The sequence below is a fragment of the Desmodus rotundus genome, chromosome 10 (assembly GCF_022682495.2).
Source record: "Desmodus rotundus isolate HL8 chromosome 10, HLdesRot8A.1, whole genome shotgun sequence".
Lineage (NCBI taxonomy): Eukaryota > Metazoa > Chordata > Mammalia > Chiroptera > Phyllostomidae > Desmodus > Desmodus rotundus.
The window spans coordinates 49607594-49628614 of record NC_071396.1 but is presented as its reverse complement, the minus strand read 5'-3'; the positions used below and the strand labels follow the sequence as shown (position 1 = coordinate 49628614).

The following is a 21021-nucleotide window of genomic DNA, read 5'->3' as shown; positions in this document are numbered from 1 at the left end:
TTGTTCGTCTGGGGGTGGAACACTACATTTCCCAGCAGGCACCGTGTTCGAACGCCCAGACTATTTCCCAGAGTTCCCCGTGTCTCGGCCCTACCCAGCAGTCTTCCCTGGGGTGTTGGAGACTGCGGGGGAAGATGGCGACCGGGACAGGCAGTAAGTATTTGCGTTCCTTTTGCGTGGGAAGCCTTTGTAGTCCCTAAACGTGTGACAGCACCAGATTTCTGTCACACGTTAAGGGAGTTGGAGCGGTGATTTGACCGAAAGCCCAGGGTCTTCAGAGACTTTCACTCAACGGTGTTGTTGAAGGCCAGTGTGTGCGGCTCGTGAAGTGTAGGGTCTCGTGTCCCAGGGAGGCCACGGAGATTTGAGAAAAGCCATTCAGCGAGTCATTGTATGTTTGAGAGCTGGGTAGGGTGAGCCATAAAGGTGCTCTAGAGACTCCGACGTGCAGACGAAGACCTGTTGTGAGCCGTGCTGAGTGGCCGGCCGGCTTCTCAAGCCATTCACGTTCAGACCAGCGTTGCTGGGCTCGTACTCTCTCTCTCACAGAGAGATGGGATATTTTAACCGGGAGCTTTTCTGGCACTGGGGAATTGCGTTTGTTGCCTCTCAGCCATTTTCCTATTTCCTGGACTGAAAAGTTTTAGGCCCGACAACTCAAGGGGGGAGGGGATTACTGAAAGCAGTAAACAAGTTTATGCTAAGGAGGAGGCGGGACAGTAGGGGGCGGTGGCTGCTCGGAATCCTGGGAAATCAGCCCGGGAGTTCAAATTCAGAGAAAGTGTGTTTTTTTATAACTGGACTTCTTGGGAGAACTGCTTTATCGTAATCTGACATTTTTATTTTTATTTTTTTATAAAGCAGGGTAGGTAGTAATGAAGAAATAAAATATTTTGCCAGATAGTTGGTGCACTTCGCACGCAATGAATAGATACCACCCACCCAATGGTTATATTTTACGGCGAGGTGAAAATCAAGATTTGGTGATAGGAGCTCACTTTGTCCTTGCAATTTGGAATGTTTTGTATTAGGCTTTTGGTCCTTCCTCAGGGGCTTAGAACTAGTGACTCAGTGGTTGCTCTAAACCTTCACTCCTTTCAGAACACAAGCTGTTGAGTACTGGCCCCACAGAGCCATGGTCCATCCGAGAGAAGCTGTGTTTAGCGTCTTCTGTCATGAGGAGTGGAGATCAAAATTGGTAAGGTATCTAGGATGTCTGGTTTCTTGGGTCTTTGAAACTGTTGTGTTTTGTTTTTGTTTTTGTTTTTTACATTAGTGATTCCTATAGTTAATCATAGTGACCTATGTGGTATTTCTTTTTTAACAGCTTTATTGAGATATAATTTCCATACCATTAAATTAACTCAGTGTGTTCACAGAATTTAGTATATTCACAGAGTTGTGCATCTGTCAGTCATTCTGTGCTTTTCTCTCCACCTCACCCAAAAACTCCTCTACTTTATGTTTCTATAGATTCCCTCTTCTCGACATTTCATGTAAATTAAGTAATATTAATTTGTGGTCTTCTGTGACTGGGTTTTTTCATTTAGCATACTTTCAAGGTTCATAATGTATCATGTGTCAGTACTTTATTCCTTTTTATGATTAAATAAGTCTGTATGGGTATGCCACATTTTGTTTATTCATTAACTGATGAACATCTGTGTTTCCACTTTTTTGGACTGTTATAATTAATGCTTCTATGAACTTTTGTGTACAAAGTTTTGTGTTTTGTTTTCAGTTCTCTTCAAAGAGTGGAATTGCTGGGTCATGTGGTAACTCTGTTTAACTTTTTGAGGAACTGCAAAGCTATCTTTAAAGTCACCCCACCATTTTATAATCCCACCAGCAATAAACAAGAGCCCAAATTTCTCTGCTTGTTCAATAACACTTACTGTTTTTTTTTCTAGAGAGAGGGGAAGGAAAGGGAGAGAAACACTGGCTTGCAACCCAGGCATGCTCAGGAAAAGAGACCTGACCAGGAAAGAAACCTGCAACCTTTCGGTTTTCAGGCTGGTGCTCAATCCACTGAGCCACACCAGCCCAGGGCACTGTCTTTTTTTATTATAGCTATACTAGAGGATAAGAAGTACCCTCTCGTGGTATTGATTTGCTCAGGCTATTTTGAAAATAAGTTTTCAAACATATAAGTGAGATATTCTACGTAGTAGCTATTCTTGCACCAGATTACCATATTTTGATGTATATAATGTGCACCCACCTTTTTGGCCCAGATTTTCAGGAAAAAAAATATTTCATTTAATTTTTTAATTCAATTTTTATGTGTTTATATTTAGATACTTGTTTTTTGTATTATAAAGAAATTTTAGCATTTATTTTTGGACATATTATGGTATAAGAAATTTTATGTAACAAATAATTAAAAAACACAAGAACAGCCTGGGTGGTGTGGCTCAGTGGATTGAGTTCTGACCTGTGAACCAAAGGGTTGAGGGTTTGATTCCCAGTCGTGGCACATGCCTGAGTTATGGTCCAGGTCCCCAACCACACATTGATGTTTCTCTCCTTCTCGTTTTCCTTCTCTTCCCCTCTTTCTAAAAATAAATAAATATTTTTTTAAAAACCCACGAGAACAGATATAAGGTATTTCAGGCACTACTTATGTGTAATGTGCATCCTTACTTTTCCCTCAAAAATCTGGGATAAAAAGTGTGCATTATACTCAGCAAAATATGATAAATGGTAAACCCCAAGACAAAATGAGCCACATTAATTTCATAAATGTCATATTGAACTTTAGTATAATTTGGCCCTGACTGGTGTAGCTCAATGGGTTGGGTGTCGTCCTCCAAACCAAAAAAGGTTGCCGAGTTTGATTCCTGATGAGGGCACATGCCTGGGCTGCAGGCCAGGTTTCCAGTTGAGGGAATGTGAGGGCAACCGATAGATATATCTCTCACATCAATGTTTCTCTCCCTCCTCCTCCCTCCCTTCCCTTCTCTCTAAAAATAAATAAGTAAAATCATTAAGTATAACTCAACTTGAATATAAATTGAACTCATTTTTTAAAATTCTGATATGAGGATATGTTTGTTTATTTTGTCGGGGGCAGGGGAAGAGAAAGAAAAATACCAGTTGGCTGCTTCCCGCTGTGCCCCTACTAGGGATGGAACCTCTCACAACCTTTTTGATGCATGGGAAGATGCTCCAGCTGAGCCCTGGGTCAGGGCTCATTTTTAAACAAACCACCAAGTAAACTGGTTTAGAATACAATCCAACCTGTATATTTTCTCATGTTTTTATTAGAAAGGTAGTATTAAAACACTTTGAAATTTTAAATGCATTTATTCTTTGAGGAAGTACTAACACTTAAAGTTCAAAATTCACAATGGTACAGTGTCTTTTTCCCGTCACTGAACCTCATCTCCCAGTGTTAGCTGTTTGTTTTGTGTTTCTCCAGCATGAATTTTGTATACATGAGCAAATACATATTTTCTTTCTCCCCCTCCTTTTAATTATTTTTTAAATTATGTTTTGTTGTTTATACCTTTACAGTTGTCCCAGTTTGTCCCCCTTCCCCTCCCCTGCACCTAGTGCCCCCCACTCCTTCAAGCAATTCCCACACCATTGTCCAAGTTCTTTGGCTACTCTATTTCTTATTCTGTACTTTACCTCACCATGATTTCTTTTTTTTTTCTAATTTTTTTTGTTATTCTCATCATGATTTCTTTAACTACCAATTTGTACTTCTTAATCCCTTCATCTTTTTTGCCCATCCCCCCCAAACCTCCTCCCATCTGGCAATCATCAAAACGTTCTTTGTCTATGATTCTGTTTCAGTTCTGCTTGTTTTTTAGAATCAATTGTTGATAAATATGTATTTATTGCTATTTTATTGTTCATATTTTTGATCTTAAAGAATACCTTTTAACATTTCATATAATACTGGTTTAGTTGAGATGAAGCTGTGAATCAAATCAGCAATTTAGAATATAAGGAAGCAAAAAGCAACCAATCAGAACAGCAAAAACAAAAAAGATCGAAAAAAATGAGGGTAGTGTAAGAAGCCTCTGGAACAACTTCAGGTATCCCAACATTCATATCATAGGGGTGCTGGAAGGAGAAGAGAGAGCAAGAAATTGGAAATCCATTTGAAAAAATGATGACAGGAAACTTCCCTAACTTGGTGAAGGAAGTAGACATAAAAGTCCAGGGAGCCCAGAGAGTACCAAAGAAGATGAACCCAAAGAGAGCCCACCAAGACACATCATAATTAAAACGCAAAAGGTTAAAGACAAAGAGAACCTTAAAAGCAGCAAGAGAAAAGCAGATAGTTACCTACAGGGGAGCTCCCATAAGACTCTCAGATGATTTCTCAAACTTTGCAGGCTAAAAGGGATTGACAAGAAATACTTGAAGTGATAAAGCAAGGACATACAACTACGATAACCCAGCAAAGCTATCATTTAGAATCGATGGACAGATAAAGAGCTTCCCAGACAAGAAAAAACTAAAGGAGTTTTCCCCATTCTTTTTAAACACATACGGTTATTTATTATACATGGTGAGGTTTTTTTAACCTCTAAATTATTTTAGTATTGTATCTTACAGTCATTGTATATCTGTATATGAGGATATCTCATTCCTTTTTAACAGCTGCACTGTATTGTTTTTGGATATACAATAAACTGATACTCTTGATGAACATTTACTAATACTATCTTGCATAGTTATATATAAATTATAGCTAAGATAAATTGAAAGTAGAATGATTGGATCAAAGAATATATGAATTTATAAAATGTGATACATATTTCTTGCCCTACTCAGAGATTGTTTCAATTTATATTCCTATTGATAATATCTCAGTATCTTTTCTGTGCCCTGGTTCGTAGATTGTGTTAGGTGTCTTTGATCTTTGACAGTATTATAAAAGGTGAGAATAATTCTGATTTTTCATTTGCATTTATTCTGTAGTGATTGAGGTTGGATATTTTCATGTGGTAAAGTCAGTTGTATTTCCTTTTCTATAAACTTTTTCTGTTTGACTATCAGTCCTTTCAATTTCAGGGGCTCCTTACATTGGGGAGATTAGTTGAGGTGTGAGGTGCAGCTTTTGAAACCAGTGTGCCATTTGGCTTTCTAATGGTGATCTTTTTACTTTAAGGGTTTTGAAATGTAGTTTACTAATAATTCTCTTTTACATCTTCAGGATTTTGTGTCATACACAGAAAGTTCTTCCCTAGTCGAGATACAAAATAATTGTTTTATGATTTCTTCTAGTCCTTTCACGGTTATAAATTTTTTGAACATTTAAATCTTTGGTCTGTTTGGGACTTTTCTGAGTGTAAGTTGTAAATTATGGCTCAAACCTTATTTTTTGGTTGTAGCTATTGATATAACTATGTTAAAGTAAGCTTTTTCTTTAAAAAGAGTTACCCCTACACAAAATTTTAAAACTTTTTAAAGTTATGAAATATTTCAATCTCACAGAGAAGTGTGGAGAGTAATATAGATTGCCAGTGTACTTGGTACCTGGACATAACAAATCTTAATATTTTGTCATGTTTTTTTCTTAAATAATGGATACAGTTGAAGCCTCCTTACACTTTTCCTTGATCCCATTCCAGCCCAGCTATTTTCATTTTTGCCTGTTTCTTTGTCTTTATACCTACAACTTTTTTTTTTTTTTAATATATTTATTGATTATGCTATTACAGTTGTCCCATTTCCCCCCCAACTTTTTAAAAGGTTGTATAATTGCATCATAGCAAGAAAATTGTCATCTTTTTTTAGTTAATATGTTATAAATGTATTTCATATTACCACATGTATTTCATAGTTATTTTTATGGTCTATTTATATTTCATAGAGTTGATGTGCCATAAGTTAAACATTCTCTTGCTGGCATTTAGGAAAAATCTAAGTATTCATTAGTGTGATCAAGTCCACCTGGTCCTTCTTGGTGCATGCTGCTTTTGTTAAATTATTCTCTTACATTACTAGGACCTATGCTAGTGGATCAAAAGATCCACTTTTTTGGGTCTGTAATATATTACAAATTACTTTTCAAAAAGTAGATCGGTTCTTAAAAAACCAAAATCAACATAAAAATATTTTCCCAAATGAACAGAAATGATACTTTATTAACTTTATTAGGTTGTAATACCTTCCCTTCACCCAGGAAATATATTACCTAGGAAAACTGTTAAGTAATGACTCTTTCCTTCTAAATGACTTTCAAGTTTATGTCATTTTCTATAATCACATACTGCAGTATATATAGTTCCCAGTGGCAGTTTTTTATTCCAAAGTTTGTACTCCAAACATTGAATTCTCGGAGTGAATTTTCTATCTCCTACCCACCCCCAATTTGGTGTGTGATAAGGCTTTTCTCATTTTGTAGGGTATCAGTTAGCAGAGCAATCAAGCCCTTTGCAGAACCTGGCCGCCCTCCAGACTGGTTCTCTCAAAAAGTAAGTTCCCAAGCAAGTGCTTTTTTAGAGCAGTCTTGAGATGAGATGTGAAATGGGTTCACTGCCTTTTAATCACAAGGCTTATATACTATGAAGAGGGAGAGTAGTAGTCACCTTTTTCCTTATCTGCTATTCACTAATCCATCCATGTATGCTCATTTTACAAACTTATAGTCAGTGTGGCATAACAGAGCCCAAGCTTGGTAATTAAATAGATCTAGGTTTTAATACCACTCCACTTAAAAACTTTGGACAATGATCTTAGTTTTCTTATTTGTAAAAATAGATATACATTGTTTTAGGATTGTTGTGAAGATTTAGTTGAGGTAATACCTATAAAGTATTTAGCATAGTGCCTTGGACATGGTAACTACTCAGTAGGTATTGGCTATAAATATTGTCTATTAGGTTGTCTTTTCCCAAATCAAATTCCAGGCAAAGACTCCCTTTTCTGTGTCTTGTTATTGATTATTTTGAACTGAGTTGATGTTAAGTAATTTGTTCTAGAAACCAGTCATGCCTCCCCTCTTTAAGCCTTAGTTTAATATGTTGAAACATTGAAAAGTCATTCCTTTTCCAGCTTGCTCATCATATTTTCACTTTTTTTCCATAGCATTGTGCTTCTCAGTATTCTGAGCTTCTAGAAACCACTGAGACTCCAAAGTGAGTACAAAGCCAGGCACTTAAGCTAAATCTCTTTAGCAGAGAGTGTTTACTGAGGAAGTCTGGTTTATATCTTACTTATATTACTGGGTGATAAAAGTATGAGAGAAGTTATCCGTGGTTTGGTGGTGGTGAAGTCTCAAAGAAAGGAAGTGGGAATGGAAACAAATGTTCTCTTACTCAAATATATATGTTTTAATTTTCCACAGACGGAAACGGGGTGAAAAGGGAGAAGTGGTAGAAACTGTTGAAGATGTCATTGTTCGGAAACTGACTGCTGAACGAGTTGAGGAACTAAAGAAAGTGATAAAGGAAACCCAGGAAAAATATAGGTACTTACCGGAGATATCAGATGGTTGGGGGAGACAAAAGGCACTGATTTCTAATATTGGTCAGAATTTTTTAAGTATCAGATTAAAAAACCCAGTCTAGTCCTGACTGGTGTGGGTCAGTGGATTGAGTGTCGGCCTGTGAACTGAAAGGTTACTGGTCTGATTCCCGGTCAGGGCACATGCCAGCGTTGCCGGCCAGTTCCCCAGTTTGGGACATGTGAGAGACAACCGATTGATGTTTCTTTTGCACATCAGTGTTTCGCTCCCTCCTTTCCTTCTCTAAAATAAATAAATAGTCTTAAAAAAAAATAGTCTACCTACCTTTCTTTCTTCCTACAGACGACTGAAAAGAGATGCAGAACTAATTCAAGCTGGGCACATGGACAGCAGACTAGATGAACTTTGTAATGACATTGCAATGTGGGTTATATCATATTGTTCTTATATTCATATTCCTTCCTCTCTGTTTACCACCTTTTACTGTAGAGTAATCTTGGTTATTTCCTTCAGCTGTCATTCCTTTAGACTTCAAAGATACCATAAGGGGAAAGCTGCAGAGTGCCCTAGTAGCTGGGAAGGGGGGTGAGTCCTAGGAATGTAATGTAGTGGAACATTTCAATGTGAGAACATAACTTAGTTCTAACTTAAAAGTGGCTTCGGTTTGTGTGAGTAAAGAAGTGGTAGTAGGCACTACACTCAAAATTCCCTGTTTTGCCCTGGCTCAGTGTGTTGGGTATTGTCCCATAAACTAAAAAGGTCGTAGGTTGGATTCCCGGTCAGGGCACATACCTGTGTTGCAGGCCAGATACTCAGTTGGGGCATGCGAGAGGCAACTGATGGATTTTTATCTCGCAAGTTGATGTTTCCCTCCCTCTCTTTATTCCTCCCTTTTCTTCTCTCTAAAAATAAATAAATAAAATCTTTAAAGTATATTCCCTGTTTTGCTGATATGGGTTCTTTAGGCCCTTCCTCCAGAAACTACTAGCCTGGCAAAAAATTTCTTTGTGAGGCACTGTGAATTGTAAAGGAGCTAGAGCCAGCTAGGATCTAACCTTTTACTTCCTCTTTAGGAAAAAGAAATTGGAGGAAGAGGAGGCTGAAATAAAGAGGAAGGCTACAGATGCTGCATATCAGGGTAAGCTGACCCTAATGAATATTTAGCAATTGACTATGCAGTATTGCATGCTAATGACAGTTGAAAATTTTTTTGTAATATAGAATCCACTAATTCCAATTTACTTGCACACTTTTTTCTCTGTCATCTTCTCTTATCAGAATAAAAAACATCCCTTTATATCCAGGAAGAAACTCTTAGAAAATAAGCCCTGCTCAGATTTCACTAGACCTTATGTCCTTTTAGGATACAAAGGCTTGATAACAAGACATTAAACATAATTAAGGATTTAAAAGGCAAAGGCTCATAAAATGAGGGATGGCCCAGTCACTGGATAAGGGGAGGAACTTAAACATTTGTGACTCTTTGAGCCCATGAGGTCTTTCCCTCTTTAAAAGCGGAATCTTAATAAGCTGTTGAGGAGGGGTATTGAGGGGTGTCAAACCACTTTACTACTCCAAGGACTGTTGGGATAGTTGAATGGTTTAAATGAACTTGCTCAGTGTGAGAATTTCTCTTAGGTAAGTTTTTCTATTTCTCAAGTGTTAAAGAAAACTTTCTAATCCAAACTCATGCTAATTTAGTATTGCAATATCTTATTTGTTCTTTATTATATAATAGCCAAGTAGTATATAGTTTCGTTTATTCAATATTGAAAACTTGGGAATTGTTCTGTTTTATTTTCTAGCTCGTCAAGCAGTAAAAACACCCCCTCGGAGGTTACCTACTGTGATGGTTCGATCTCCTATAGATTCTGCCTCCCCAGGAAGTGATTATCCACTTGGGGACTTGACTGCAACCACTATGGAAGAGACCACTTCTGGGGTGAGTGTATTGCCATCTGCAGGAATCAATCAGCAAAGGGGCAATAAGCCAACAGAGAGCTGAGTGATGAGGAAACCAATTTTGGCCTAGAGGCAACTTCCTCTCTCAGTCTGAATGCTAAAGACTTAATTTACCTTGTTCTGTGCTCCAAGATAAGGATGGACCTAAAAACATTGAGACTTTTGACCTTTTGAGAGATAGGTAAAAGACTTTGTCAAGGAGTTATTTGTAAGTGTGTTAGTCCTGTGAAATTCCTGCTGAAATAAGGGACAGTTACCTTGTAAATATAATATTGGTAGTGGGTAAGGAGTTTATAAAAGGTAAGTTAGGTGGAATGGTTGGGTTGGTGTGAGTTTGAGTAAGTGTAAGAAAAAAAAATTGGGGGAAAAGTTGTGGCTGAGAGCAGGAGGGTAGAGGGTGTCTGGGCAGTTCCACTCAGGACTAATAAAATAATAGTTAGATACACTAACCCATCCAGATTAGTAGGGAACCTTTCAGAGTTTGAGAAGTCAGATAAAGGTTCTCTGTTGTCTCTTAGGTAACCCCTGGGACTTTGCCGAGTACCCCAGTCACCTCGTTTCCTGGGATTCCTGACACCCTTCCTCCAGGCTCTGCACCCTTAGAAGCCCCCATGACCCCAGTAGCAGATGATTCACCCCAGAAAAAGATGCTTGGACAGAAAGCAACTCCACCCCCCTCCCCTCTGCTGTCAGAGCTCTTGAAGAAGGGCAGCCTCCTGCCTACTAGCCCCCGACTGGTATGGAGACTTCTGTGGGTGTTTGAGAGCTGTGGTGATTTAGTACTTTGGAAGGGAGTGCCTGGGACCTAAAATGTGACATGGAAAAAAAGTTCAAAAGAGGAAGAGATCTCTTAGTTAAACATTATTAAGGGAAAAAAACCCCAAAACCCAGCACAGTATAAGTTAATAGTATCCTTGGGTCCTGAGGTATTTAAAAGCATAATTATTTTGGTTCTCTTCTCCAGAGAACTTCTTGTTAAATAAGTTTTGAAAACTAGAGTTCCCCTTTGGTCTGAAAATATTCTCTTTGGATCTTTACTTTTAGTTTTGTAAAGTTTGGTCGACTGCTGGAGCTTTTTTGGGAAGTGGTAGTAAAGGAAAGCTTGAGTGTAGCCTTCACCTCTATTCTTCCCTGGTAGGTCAATGAAAGTGAAATGGCTGTGGCTTCTGGCCACCTGAACAGTACAGGTGTCCTCCTGGAGGTAGGCGGGGTTCTTCCCATGATACATGGTGGGGAGATGCAGCAAACACCCAACACTGTTGCAGCCTCCCCTGCTGCCTCAGGTAAGTCTTCACTTTTCCATTACATACTTTACTTCAGAGATGTTGAACTTGGCATTGACGGTTCTTGGTTTCTAGCCTTTGTTACTAAGCAATTGTCAATCCTAGATTTTAAGCCCAACCTTGAAGCTACTTTACCCCATAGTGCCCATATTTTAAATTCATTTCATCTTCAAAATATTGATAGTTCTGGATGACCACAGCATAGATATTAATGAGAGGAATAAGTCAAGTTAACAGTGAAGCTGTTTCTCTGGGGCTTGCAAATCAGAGTCCTGAGTTTATAGAGTAGGGGCTGAGATTTAGATCCAGGGAACTGCACTTGAGTCTCAGGCCTGCCACACTCTGGTTTTGTGACTTTGGCTAGGTTAACTTAACTCTTGAGCCTCAGTTTCCTGTTCTTTTAATTGTAGGGTATACATTTCACAAAAGTGTCTAGTAAGAATTAAATGAAGTAGAAAATAGAAGGCCAAAAAAAGAAGCCCTTTACAAAATACCAAACGAACATTAGATACTGGCATTTGAATGTTGTTGAATTTGGGTGGTTTACGGCATGCTTAATTTCATCGGAAGTGACATTTATTCATCCCAGTTTTTTGTTATGTTTAATTTTTTTCTGAGGAAAAATTGCCACCCATTTTTCATATGCATTGTATGTTTTAGTGCTTTGGGTCATTCCTAACTCGGGAGAAGATTTTAAGTAAGGTTGGGGAAAGTAAGGATGTAGGTAATGAGCTTATTATGCAACAGAGGATTTGCTTTCATTCTTTGAGACTAAAAATTTTCTTGGTTCAGTCTTAAAGTGGCTGTTGTTTCTTGTTCAGGTGCTTCCTTCTTACCTCATTTTGTGTACCTCTTTGTTAGGTGCCCCCACTCTTTCCCGGCTTTTAGAAGCTGGTCCTACACAGTTCACCACACCTCTTGCTTCCTTCACTACTGTTGCCAGTGAGCCTCCAGTTAAACTTGTGCCACCCCCTGTAGAGTCTGTGTCCCAGGCTACCATTGTCATGATGCCTGCGCTGCCAGCACCATCCTCTGCCCCGGCTGTCTCCACGCCTGAGAGTGTAGCCCCAGGTGCGTCCCTGACCCATGTCCTGAGCAGCCGCTAGGTCCAAAATTTCATCTTGAAGTTCAGTTTGAGAAAGTTGATCAAGAGTATCAACTCCAGTTCAGATGCTTCTGTTCTGTTCTCCATGGACATTTGCCATCTATCCTTAGAAAAATAAAGATGTGAGAAGTGGGTGGGCATTTATGTGTTGAGGGGAAAGAAAGCTAACTGTACACATAGGAGTGGGCTTGAGAATGTGTTCTCACCTTACTTTTGTTAGGTAAAACTGGGGAGAAGAAAACATAGACCCCTGTAAGATAACTCTTTCTGAGCTTTAGTGGGTGGGTACTTGACATCTATCTGCATCCTTGGTATGGTCCAGGTGGTCACTTGGTTCTAAATAAGCTTCTGAGATGCTCTTCTCTTCCTATTTAGTGAGTCAGCCTGACACCTGTGTTCCCATGGAGGCTGTGGGAGATCCACATACTGTGACTGTTTCCATGGATAGCAGTGAAATCTCCATGATCATTAATTCTATCAAAGAAGAGTGTTTCCGATCAGGGGTAGCAGAGGCTTCTGGAGGATCAAAGGCTCCCAGCATAGATGGGAAGGAAGATTTAGATTTGGCTGAGAAGATGGATATTGCTGTGTCTTACACGGGTGAAGAGCTGGACTTTGAGACTGTTGGAGACATCATTGCCATCATTGAGGACAAGGTAACTATTCAGTAAAGCCCAAAAGAATCTCATGGGTCCTACATAGGCTTCTCTCCTTAGCCTCTCCTTGCTTCTTGCGGTAACAATTACATAAACAACTTTTCCTGCTTCCACTCATCTCCGTCTTTGTAGTCCCAAAGCCCTTTGGTGCTAATATACTAGACATCTCCCCAGCCATCCCTATGTTACTGGTTTACACAGGACAGGTGCCTGTCCATTGATTGCTTCTGCTGCATGGAGAAGATAGAGAGAGAAGCAGCAGCTTCTGTCCATTTCATTTGCTGCTAACAGAATTGAGGTAATTGGGCTTCTTTCTGTGATTTCAACAGTGTGTGTGTTATGGGACAGGTGGATGACCATCCTGAAGTGCTGGATGTGGCAGCAGTGGAAGCAGCACTGTCATTCTGTGAAGAGAATGATGATCCTCAGTCTCTGCCTGGCCCCTGGGAGCACCCTATTCAGCAGGAGCGGGACAAGCCAGTACCTATCTCTGCACCAGAGTTGACAGTCAAGCAAGAGAGGCTGGATTTTGAGGAATCAGAGAACAAAGGAATCCATGAACTTGTGAACATGCGGGAACCCAGTGTTGAGATCAAAATGGAACCTACAGAACCAGAGCAAGGCATTTCAGGGGCTGAAATAGTCACTGGAGTTGTTCCAGCCACATGTATGGAGCCACCAGAACTCAGGAGTCAGGACTTAGATGAGGAACCCAGAAGTATGGCAACTGGAGAGATTGCTGAAACAGATGTAGCCAGCGGGAAAGGCGATGAGACCCCACTTACAACTGTGAAGACAGAGGTATTTAAGATCAGGGCCTGGGAGAATAGAGTGTTATACCTTAGGTAAGAAGTGAAAGTTTAGGCCTCTTTTTTTTTGTTGCATTCCAGAGTTCTGACATGTTTGATGGTAAAGTGCATAGGTACGATCAGTTCTATAGATACATACTTAACCTATTTCTGTTTAGGTATATATTAGAATCAAATTATATGGGTAGGACTTAGAATTGCTGCTATAGTCTCATTATCACTGGAGAATAAAATTGTGTAAGCTATATGATTTAGGGTGTTTGTTCTTCTTGGTCTTCAGGCATCCCCTGAAAGCATGTTGTCTCCATCACATGGCTCAAATCCTATTGAAGATCCTTTAGAGGCAGAGACTCAGCACAAATTTGAAATGTCAGGTAAATAATAAGGCCAGGAAATCTGATTCTGAAACTAACTTGAAATCATTTGCTTTGGCTTCTGAGGGATTGTGGGTTGTGGGAAAGTAGAGGAGGTAGAACAGGTCAGTGTGAAAAGGAGAGCTGCAGGGGATTATTGTCCACAGGAAGGGGAAGGCTAAGGTGGAAAAATCTTCAGGTAGTCTTTCTCTCCTCTGCAGACTCATTGAAAGAAGAATCAGGGACTATTTTTGGAAGCCAGATAAAGGTATTTCAGACTTTTCTTTATTCCTCTTGGTATGTGACTAGATTTCCCTATAGCACCACCTTTTAAATGAATTTCAATAAACTCACGTCTTTATTCTCTGAGATGAGACTGGTGAAGGAGTTGCATGGGGAGAAGCTGCAGTGAAAGTTTAGGTATAGTGGGAGTACTATGGCAACCTGTGCTTCCCATCTGAAAGAGTTTGTGAACATCACACAGACCTTTCTTTGCATATAATGCACAAAGAAACTTTGATACATCGAGTGATTTGAAATGAATAGGAATATTAGAGCCAAGGAGAACATAGATTATTAAATACCAATCCAGACAAAATTATCCAAAGTTTTCTTTTTAGATTTGCTAAAGCAGTAGTAACAAACAGACTTAAAGCAATATGAGCTTGCTCCATCAGATAAGACAAAATAAAAACTATTTTTGATAACTTTGTACCCAGGGTCAGAGTTCCTCTCAAGAGCAAGGGGAAAGAAGGAACGCCTCTTAGCTTAGTCTTAAGTAAGTAGCTTTTTTTGTTTCTTCCTTTTAAAACGATCCTGGGTCTTATTTGTCCAGGTTCTAAATTCCTTGATCAGTCAGTTTCTGTAAGTAGATGGTAGTATAAGTGATAGAGGGCTCAGTCAGGAAACAGTGTGAGGTCGTTGTCTAGAACTGATGTAACCCAAAAGGCAGATCATGTTTAATAATGCTTTGCTGGATAGCTTTGCTTTCATTTGTTAACTGGAACACACTGTGTCTAAGGATGCTGCAGGTGAGGATGAGGAGGAAGATGGGGTCAGTGAAGCGGCCAGCCTAGAGGAGCCTAAGGAGGAAGATCAAGGAGAAGGCTATTTGTCAGAAATGGATAATGAACCCCCTGTGAGCGAGAGTGATGATGGCTTTAGTATACACAACGCCACACTGCAGTCCCATACGCTGGCAGACTCCATCCCCAGCAGCCCTGCTTCTTCACAGTTGTGAGTATCTGAGATTCTTTGAGGTCAAGGAAGTGAAGGTGAGAAGTAGGAGAGGATCTTTTCTTTAATCTTACTTTTTCATCTTCCCTTTCTTGGCCTGGAACAAATACAGGCATACCTCGGAGATACTGCAGTTTTGGTTCCAGACCACCACATAAACTCAGTATCGCAATAAAGCGAGTCATAATCTTTTTGCTGGTGGAGGGTTTTGCCTTCAGTTTGTAAAAAATGTAACATCTGTTAAGCTCAGTAAAGCAAAGCACAATAAAACAAGGTATGCCTGTAGTTGACAAGAAATAATTAGGACTTTTTTTTTTCTTACTTATGCCTAGTGGAACTTCTGTATTTTATTTTAGCTCTGTCTGTAGTGAGGATCAGGAAGCTATTCAGGCACAGAAAATCTGGAAAAAAGCCATCATGCTTGTATGGAGAGCTGCAGCCAATCACAGGTAAGTGGGGGCTTTCCCAATCAGTAGGAACATTTTCTTCCGCTTCTCATTGTGGATGACTAGAAAAAAGTTTGAGTAGGCTTATTTGGGACTGGAGGCATTGCCTTCTACAACTTTCAGCCACTTAAGTTCTTCACCTGTGCTTCTGGAGGATAAGCCAGTAATTGCATCTATTCTTTTTGGCAGATATGCCAATGTCTTTCTGCAGCCTGTTACAGATGACATAGCACCTGGCTACCATAGCATTGTGCAGAGGTAAGCCATAATCCATTCAGCATGCCGACTTCCCTGGATTGTAAAATGTCCAGTCTTAGTGGGTGTTGCTTTAGACAGTAAGTTTAAAGCAAATGTTTTTGATGTGAGTAAAGGTGACCGATCACTAAACTAATTATTTCAGTGGGTGAATCACCGACGATAGTCTTAACAGAATTAACCCCTCTTATTACCTTTCTAAACACTTACCATACAGACCGAGTTTGGTTTTGGGTTCAGTGCATTTTTCAGGGTGAGGGGTTGGTGTTTAAGTCCTGGCAGCTGGGACTGAACGGATGTGTGAATAGGTCTATATGGTAATCATATATTCAGATACCCAGTTGAGTCCTCTTCCCCTCTTCCGCTGCCATTTATCCCTTTTCTTTTTTTCAGGCCAATGGATTTATCAACTATTAAGAAAAACATTGAAAACGGACTGATCCGCAGCACAGCTGAATTTCAGCGTGACATCATGTTAATGTTCCAGAATGCTGTAATGTATAATAGCTCGGATCATGATGTCTATCACATGGCCGTAGAGATGCAGCGAGATGTCCTGGAGCAGATCCAGGTACTTTGAGGATCTTCAGTGTTGTAGCAAGGATGAAATGAAATTATTCAAGGGGATGATTCATACTGATGTTAGGAAGGGGCACTGTGGCTTTTACTTGGAATAGCCATCAGGGACACAGGAACATAAAATTTTGTTCTTGCCAGATGCATGTTAGTTTTTTCAGGTTGGTTTGGTAAATGAGTTATGAGAGAATAGTCTATCTTTCTTGGGCAAATTTCCTGAAGTTTTTAAATAAAATTCTTATAAAATGATCTGTGTATATTTTTTATTATGTGAAGTACATACATAGTAGACAATCAACAAGTGGTTTCTTCTCCCTTCTGTTTGATTAGAGATAACCTATTTCTGTCCTGTATTTCCATTACCAGGCACCCTTTGGGATATTGAACTTGAAGGGATGTGATCTATCTCTGCTGAGTTTACCAAATAACTTAAGTTGCTTGATGATCTTTGGTTCATCTAGTTTTATTCTTTTTCTTAGTCTCAGAGCAGAGAGATTTTGATCCTTTGTTATAGCAAACAAAACAAAATGGCCATATTCAGATTCTTGAGAGTGCATAACAAAAATTAAAATTTAGTATGGTAAACTTGTAATCGGGCAAGAAGTGTTTGAATGCTGATTGCAGAAGGGTACTATATGAAGTGCTATTTACAAAGCGTAAGGTGTCCTTAATTCTCTACTGGATCAGGTTTCTAGGGCCAACTATGTTACTTCTCCCTACAGCAATTCCTGGCCACACAGTTGATTATGCAAACCTCTGAGTCTGGGATCAGTGCTAAGAGTCTTCGAGGGAGAGATTCTACCCGCAAGCAGGATGCTTCAGAGAAGGTGAGGAGACCAAAAAAGGGCTTGTGTGCTATTGTTCCAGTGTTAGGAGTCTGAAGCATCCAAAGAACCTTATGTTACCATTTGGCATTGCTGGGCTTTGAGATTCCAGTGGTGTGCATAGAAGAAGCCTGCTGTGACTGGAACGCTCAGTCACATGGGAGAACTTGCAAGTTGAGAGAGAGTGAGCAAATTACTAATTCCTCAGGGAGACTGCTTGCAAGGTGGGGGAAATGACTTAGCTTGCAGCAATTGGGGACCATCAGTTCTGTTCCAGAGGCATAATGGCCAGATTGCTTTTGGATCTCTTTCCTCTTGTTCTTGAGTTTTTAAATTTTGTCTTTGTGTGTGTGGTGCTTGTGTCTTTGTCCTGAGGTTTGGGGTGCTTATGGCTGAGAGTTTCCATGGAACCTGATCAGTGTTTGTTTGTCCTCTAACAGGACAGTGTCCCCATGGGCTCTCCTGCCTTCCTTCTCTCTCTCTTTGTAAGTATTGAATGGATGCAAGGGGTGGTGTTGCCACAAAGATTCTCTGCTCCTGCTGGGGGTGGGTGGCAGAGGGAAATCCAACATGCAGACTGTAGCAATGTCTTGAACTTCCGTATATTTGGGTCATTAAATAAGAAACTGTCTCTTCTGCTGCATTCCTGTCTTCTGCATGTGTGTGTGTGCGGGCTGGGTAGGGACTTTGTATGAGTTCACTGGGCTGAAATGAGGTATTGGTAAGGACCTAGGATGCACTTGCTCCCTATTTCTTGACTCCACCTTTTGACAATTCTCTTCTCACAAATAGAAGATTATTTGAGGCAGCAGCTGCTAGCTGGCTCTTAAAAAGTGTTCCTCATACTGGATACTCAGCACATAGTTTTTTAATCTTTTTCCCTAATGTTAAGTTGCAAGACTGATGCCTGATACACAAACACTCAGTGAAATTAAGATAAAGATGTCAATAATGTTGACCACTGCAGACAGTAGTGGTTGGTGGAATTAGAGATATGCTTAGTAAAGCTAGCCTAAATAAAGACTTTTATTCCTTCCTCCATGAACTGAACAACCCCCTGACTCTGTTATTCATTATAGGGCACTGAGACATGATAAAATTGGCAAGGGCATCAGGCTAGATAGAAAACCACATGATCTTAAGTCGACTGGATTATTTCTTGGAGCCTTGGTTTCCTTATCTGTGTGATGGAACTAATATAATGAGGTACCTGTCCAGCCTACCTCACAGGGATGTTGTGAGGATAAAATGTGCGGTAACAGGTATGGAACTGGCTTGAAAAAAATTTAAAGTGTTATACAAATGCAAGGTGGTATATTTGTTTTTACTATTGCCTCAAAGGCAACTTGTGTTCGTGAGCTCTAAAAATTTTAGAGTCCTTGCATGTTAGAAATGTAAAAATGGCCTGGCCCAATAAAAGTGTTCACTAGTTCGTCTTGTCTACGGGCCTTAGCCTGTACCACAAACAGAACACTATAATCTCCATTCTTTTTTATTGGCCTGCAACAGTGACTCTGGATCCCCAAGCAATTGGCTGGCTGTTGCAAGGCTGGTTAATAGGATCTTTTATCTATTGAAGACAGCAAAATATTGCACAAGAGGAAGGATCTGGGCTGCAGGGAGAGAGCAGCACATGGAAAGAAGCCTTCTGATTATCCTGATCTCATGGAAAACAACTGTCAGGAGGTGCTAGGGAACTAGTGCCAGGGTCAGTCTGCAGGAAAGGCCTTTCTTATAGGGACCAACAAACAGCTGGACAGGTATGTTAGCCAAGAATCTCACTATCCACTGCCACTGCCCTTTCTGACTCCCACCTTTTTTTTACTCTTCCTGTTCCTTTGCACATAATTTTGGGGGCTGGGTGGGATCATTTAATAGTCATTCTGTGGGACCCCAGGTGAACTCCAGCAACCTCTGTGGTCGGCAGGAGCAAGATAATCTATACTATATGTTAGCTTTCAAACTACTACCAGGTGATTTTTACCACACTTTGTGGGAAGAAAGATATATGTCCCTCATCTCCTGGATTTCTCTGCTGATTTCCTCTTTCCCCCAAGAAACCAAATCCCCAGCATTTTTGTACCTTCTCTTCCTTTTAATCAACTCACTCATACTCCTTTTCTTTGTCTGCCTGTCATTTAGGATGGGGGCACCAGGGGGCGCCGCTGTGCCATTGAAGCGGATATGAAGATGAAAAAGTGAAGTCTCAGTACCCTCATTGAGCTGAACCTGAAAAAGAAATGAACAAGATAGAGCTTGGGCTTGTGGGCCCAATTCCAGAAGAGGAGGCGCCTGGGCCATGTGACATGAGCTGGGAAAATCTCAGAGAGTTGGAGTAGCACAATTGCCTGTTTTAGGGCAAAAATCATGGGCTGTGTTAATGTCCTAATGTGTAACTAGCAGATTGTAGCTAATTTGTACTGTCTTGTGAAGTGTATAGACTTTTTTTTAAAAAAGAATCTGTGAAGTGTGTATGTATACACAATAAACTCTGAATGAAAACTCTAGTCTTTGTTGTGTTCTCTGTGTGTGTGTACAAAACATGTGATTTCTTCTGCATGAATAACTGTCGTCATTTGTTAGGGAAAATGGTCTTATAAAATGAATTGTTCCAGTACAGCTCAGAGAAGGTAAATAACCAAGATTGAATTTTTAATGTTTTAAAGTGTTACATTGTGCAATAAGGACTCTCACTCAGCTCTCATTAAATGGAAAGACGTAAAGGTTTTCAAAGATTTGTTAACAGCATTGCCCTAAGATTAGAGCATGGACATAGGTGGCGCTCACCGCTATTTCAGACATTTGTATTTAATGCTGTCTTTGCAGGTGGTATTTCTAGGATAGTATATTGCTATTTTCTTATCTATGTCTATGTGTAGGGTTCTTATGTGTTTTAGAATTCATAACATTGCTGTTGGAAGGCCAAACTCAGTTTTAAGATTTATCAAATTTAGCAGCTGGGTTTATCTCAACCTCTCAATACTAACTCAGTGAAATGAACTAGGTATGAGCCTTTTATTATAAAGAGATGGAGATTAATAGGGTATTGCCTAGTACTTAGAGTCTTAATGAGAAAAATGGGTTTAAGAAAGATGATTTTAAATCTTAAAGCTTGTTAAGTTGCTAACAAGAATACAGTCTTTATGAAGTAATGGAAAGAAGTTTAATCGATCCAGGAATTAGAAAATAACTGCAGTATATTCACAAAGCAGGGCATGAATGTGATAAGCAGTGTAACCTGAAAAATTGGAGAAGTACGTGGATGAGGAGGTCCATTAAAGGAACTTAGATTTTGGGTTGGTGGGTGATAAATGAGCTTAGCAATCCAAGTTGAAGGTGTAGGCATCTATGGTGGGCGCATTAAAGAGATGTAATTAGAAAAGGGATCTAACTAAGGAATAGTGAGGTTCAGGTACCAAGTGAAGGGAACAAAATAGGGCTTAATTTGTGGAGGACTTTGAGTGTCAGGCTGAGAAATTTATGTTGAGATACCTGTTGTAAAGCCTCCAACAGGGAGACTGTTAAGAGCAGATTGAATTAAACATACTGACCAGGAGGCTATAGCACTTACTCAGGAACAAAGGATGGGCATTGAGAAAAATGGTAGAAGAAAATTGGGAAGGGGACTTGTTTACCGAACACCAGAGCAGTCAAAACTATTAAGAAAATAGTGTTGATGGAGATAAGGAAATTGGGGAGATCAAATGATTTTAAAGATCAGGAAGATAAATGTCTAGTTTTTGAGATGCTGAGCTGAAGGAGGTGATAGGGTACCACAAGGAAATTGACCTTTGGGTACATGGAGAAATGAGACAGATTCATAGGAGAAGTAAAGGTGAAGATACGTGGGAGCCAGCTGAAAAAAAAGATCAAAGTTGAAACCTCAAAAGTATATACATTTTTTTAAAGGAAGTATTAATGAGGAAGCAGAAGACCCAGGAAGAACATAAGTAAGGATTTATTGAAATTTGTAAAGGGAGAGGACAAAGGGGTAAGAAAACCAGGATAGTACACTGTAATGAGAGCAAGGGAAGATACTTTTTAAAGTTGACATTGCAATTCTCCTTCTGAGAAGTGAGTGTTGGAT

The 21021-nt window shown here is 39.7% G+C and overlaps 1 protein-coding gene across 3 annotated transcripts; it reads left to right on the top strand.

Annotated features, from left to right (window-relative positions):
* Positions 1–10: 10 nt before the first annotated feature.
* On the top strand, positions 11–19441 carry LOC112318084 (bromodomain-containing protein 8). 3 transcript variants are annotated; one of them, XM_024575138.3, is made up of 22 exons: positions 11–153; positions 1102–1198; positions 6368–6437; positions 7051–7100; positions 7310–7432; positions 7772–7852; positions 8503–8567; positions 9235–9371; positions 9910–10128; positions 10530–10674; positions 11536–11745; positions 12155–12435; positions 12784–13236; positions 13525–13618; positions 13819–13865; positions 14619–14833; positions 15190–15282; positions 15469–15537; positions 15928–16105; positions 16833–16937; positions 17375–17419; positions 19077–19441. In XM_024575138.3, the coding sequence occupies exons 1-22, from the start codon at positions 135–137 to the stop codon at positions 19134–19136; spliced, it is 2856 nt and encodes a 951-aa protein (XP_024430906.1). In that variant the 5' UTR covers positions 11–134; the 3' UTR covers positions 19137–19441. The 3 variants fall into 3 exon arrangements, with proteins under 3 accessions (XP_024430906.1, XP_045039860.1, XP_024430907.1); XM_045183925.2 differs by lacking the exon at positions 9910–10128; XM_024575139.3 differs by lacking the exon at positions 17375–17419.
* Positions 19442–21021: the final 1580 nt, after the last annotated feature.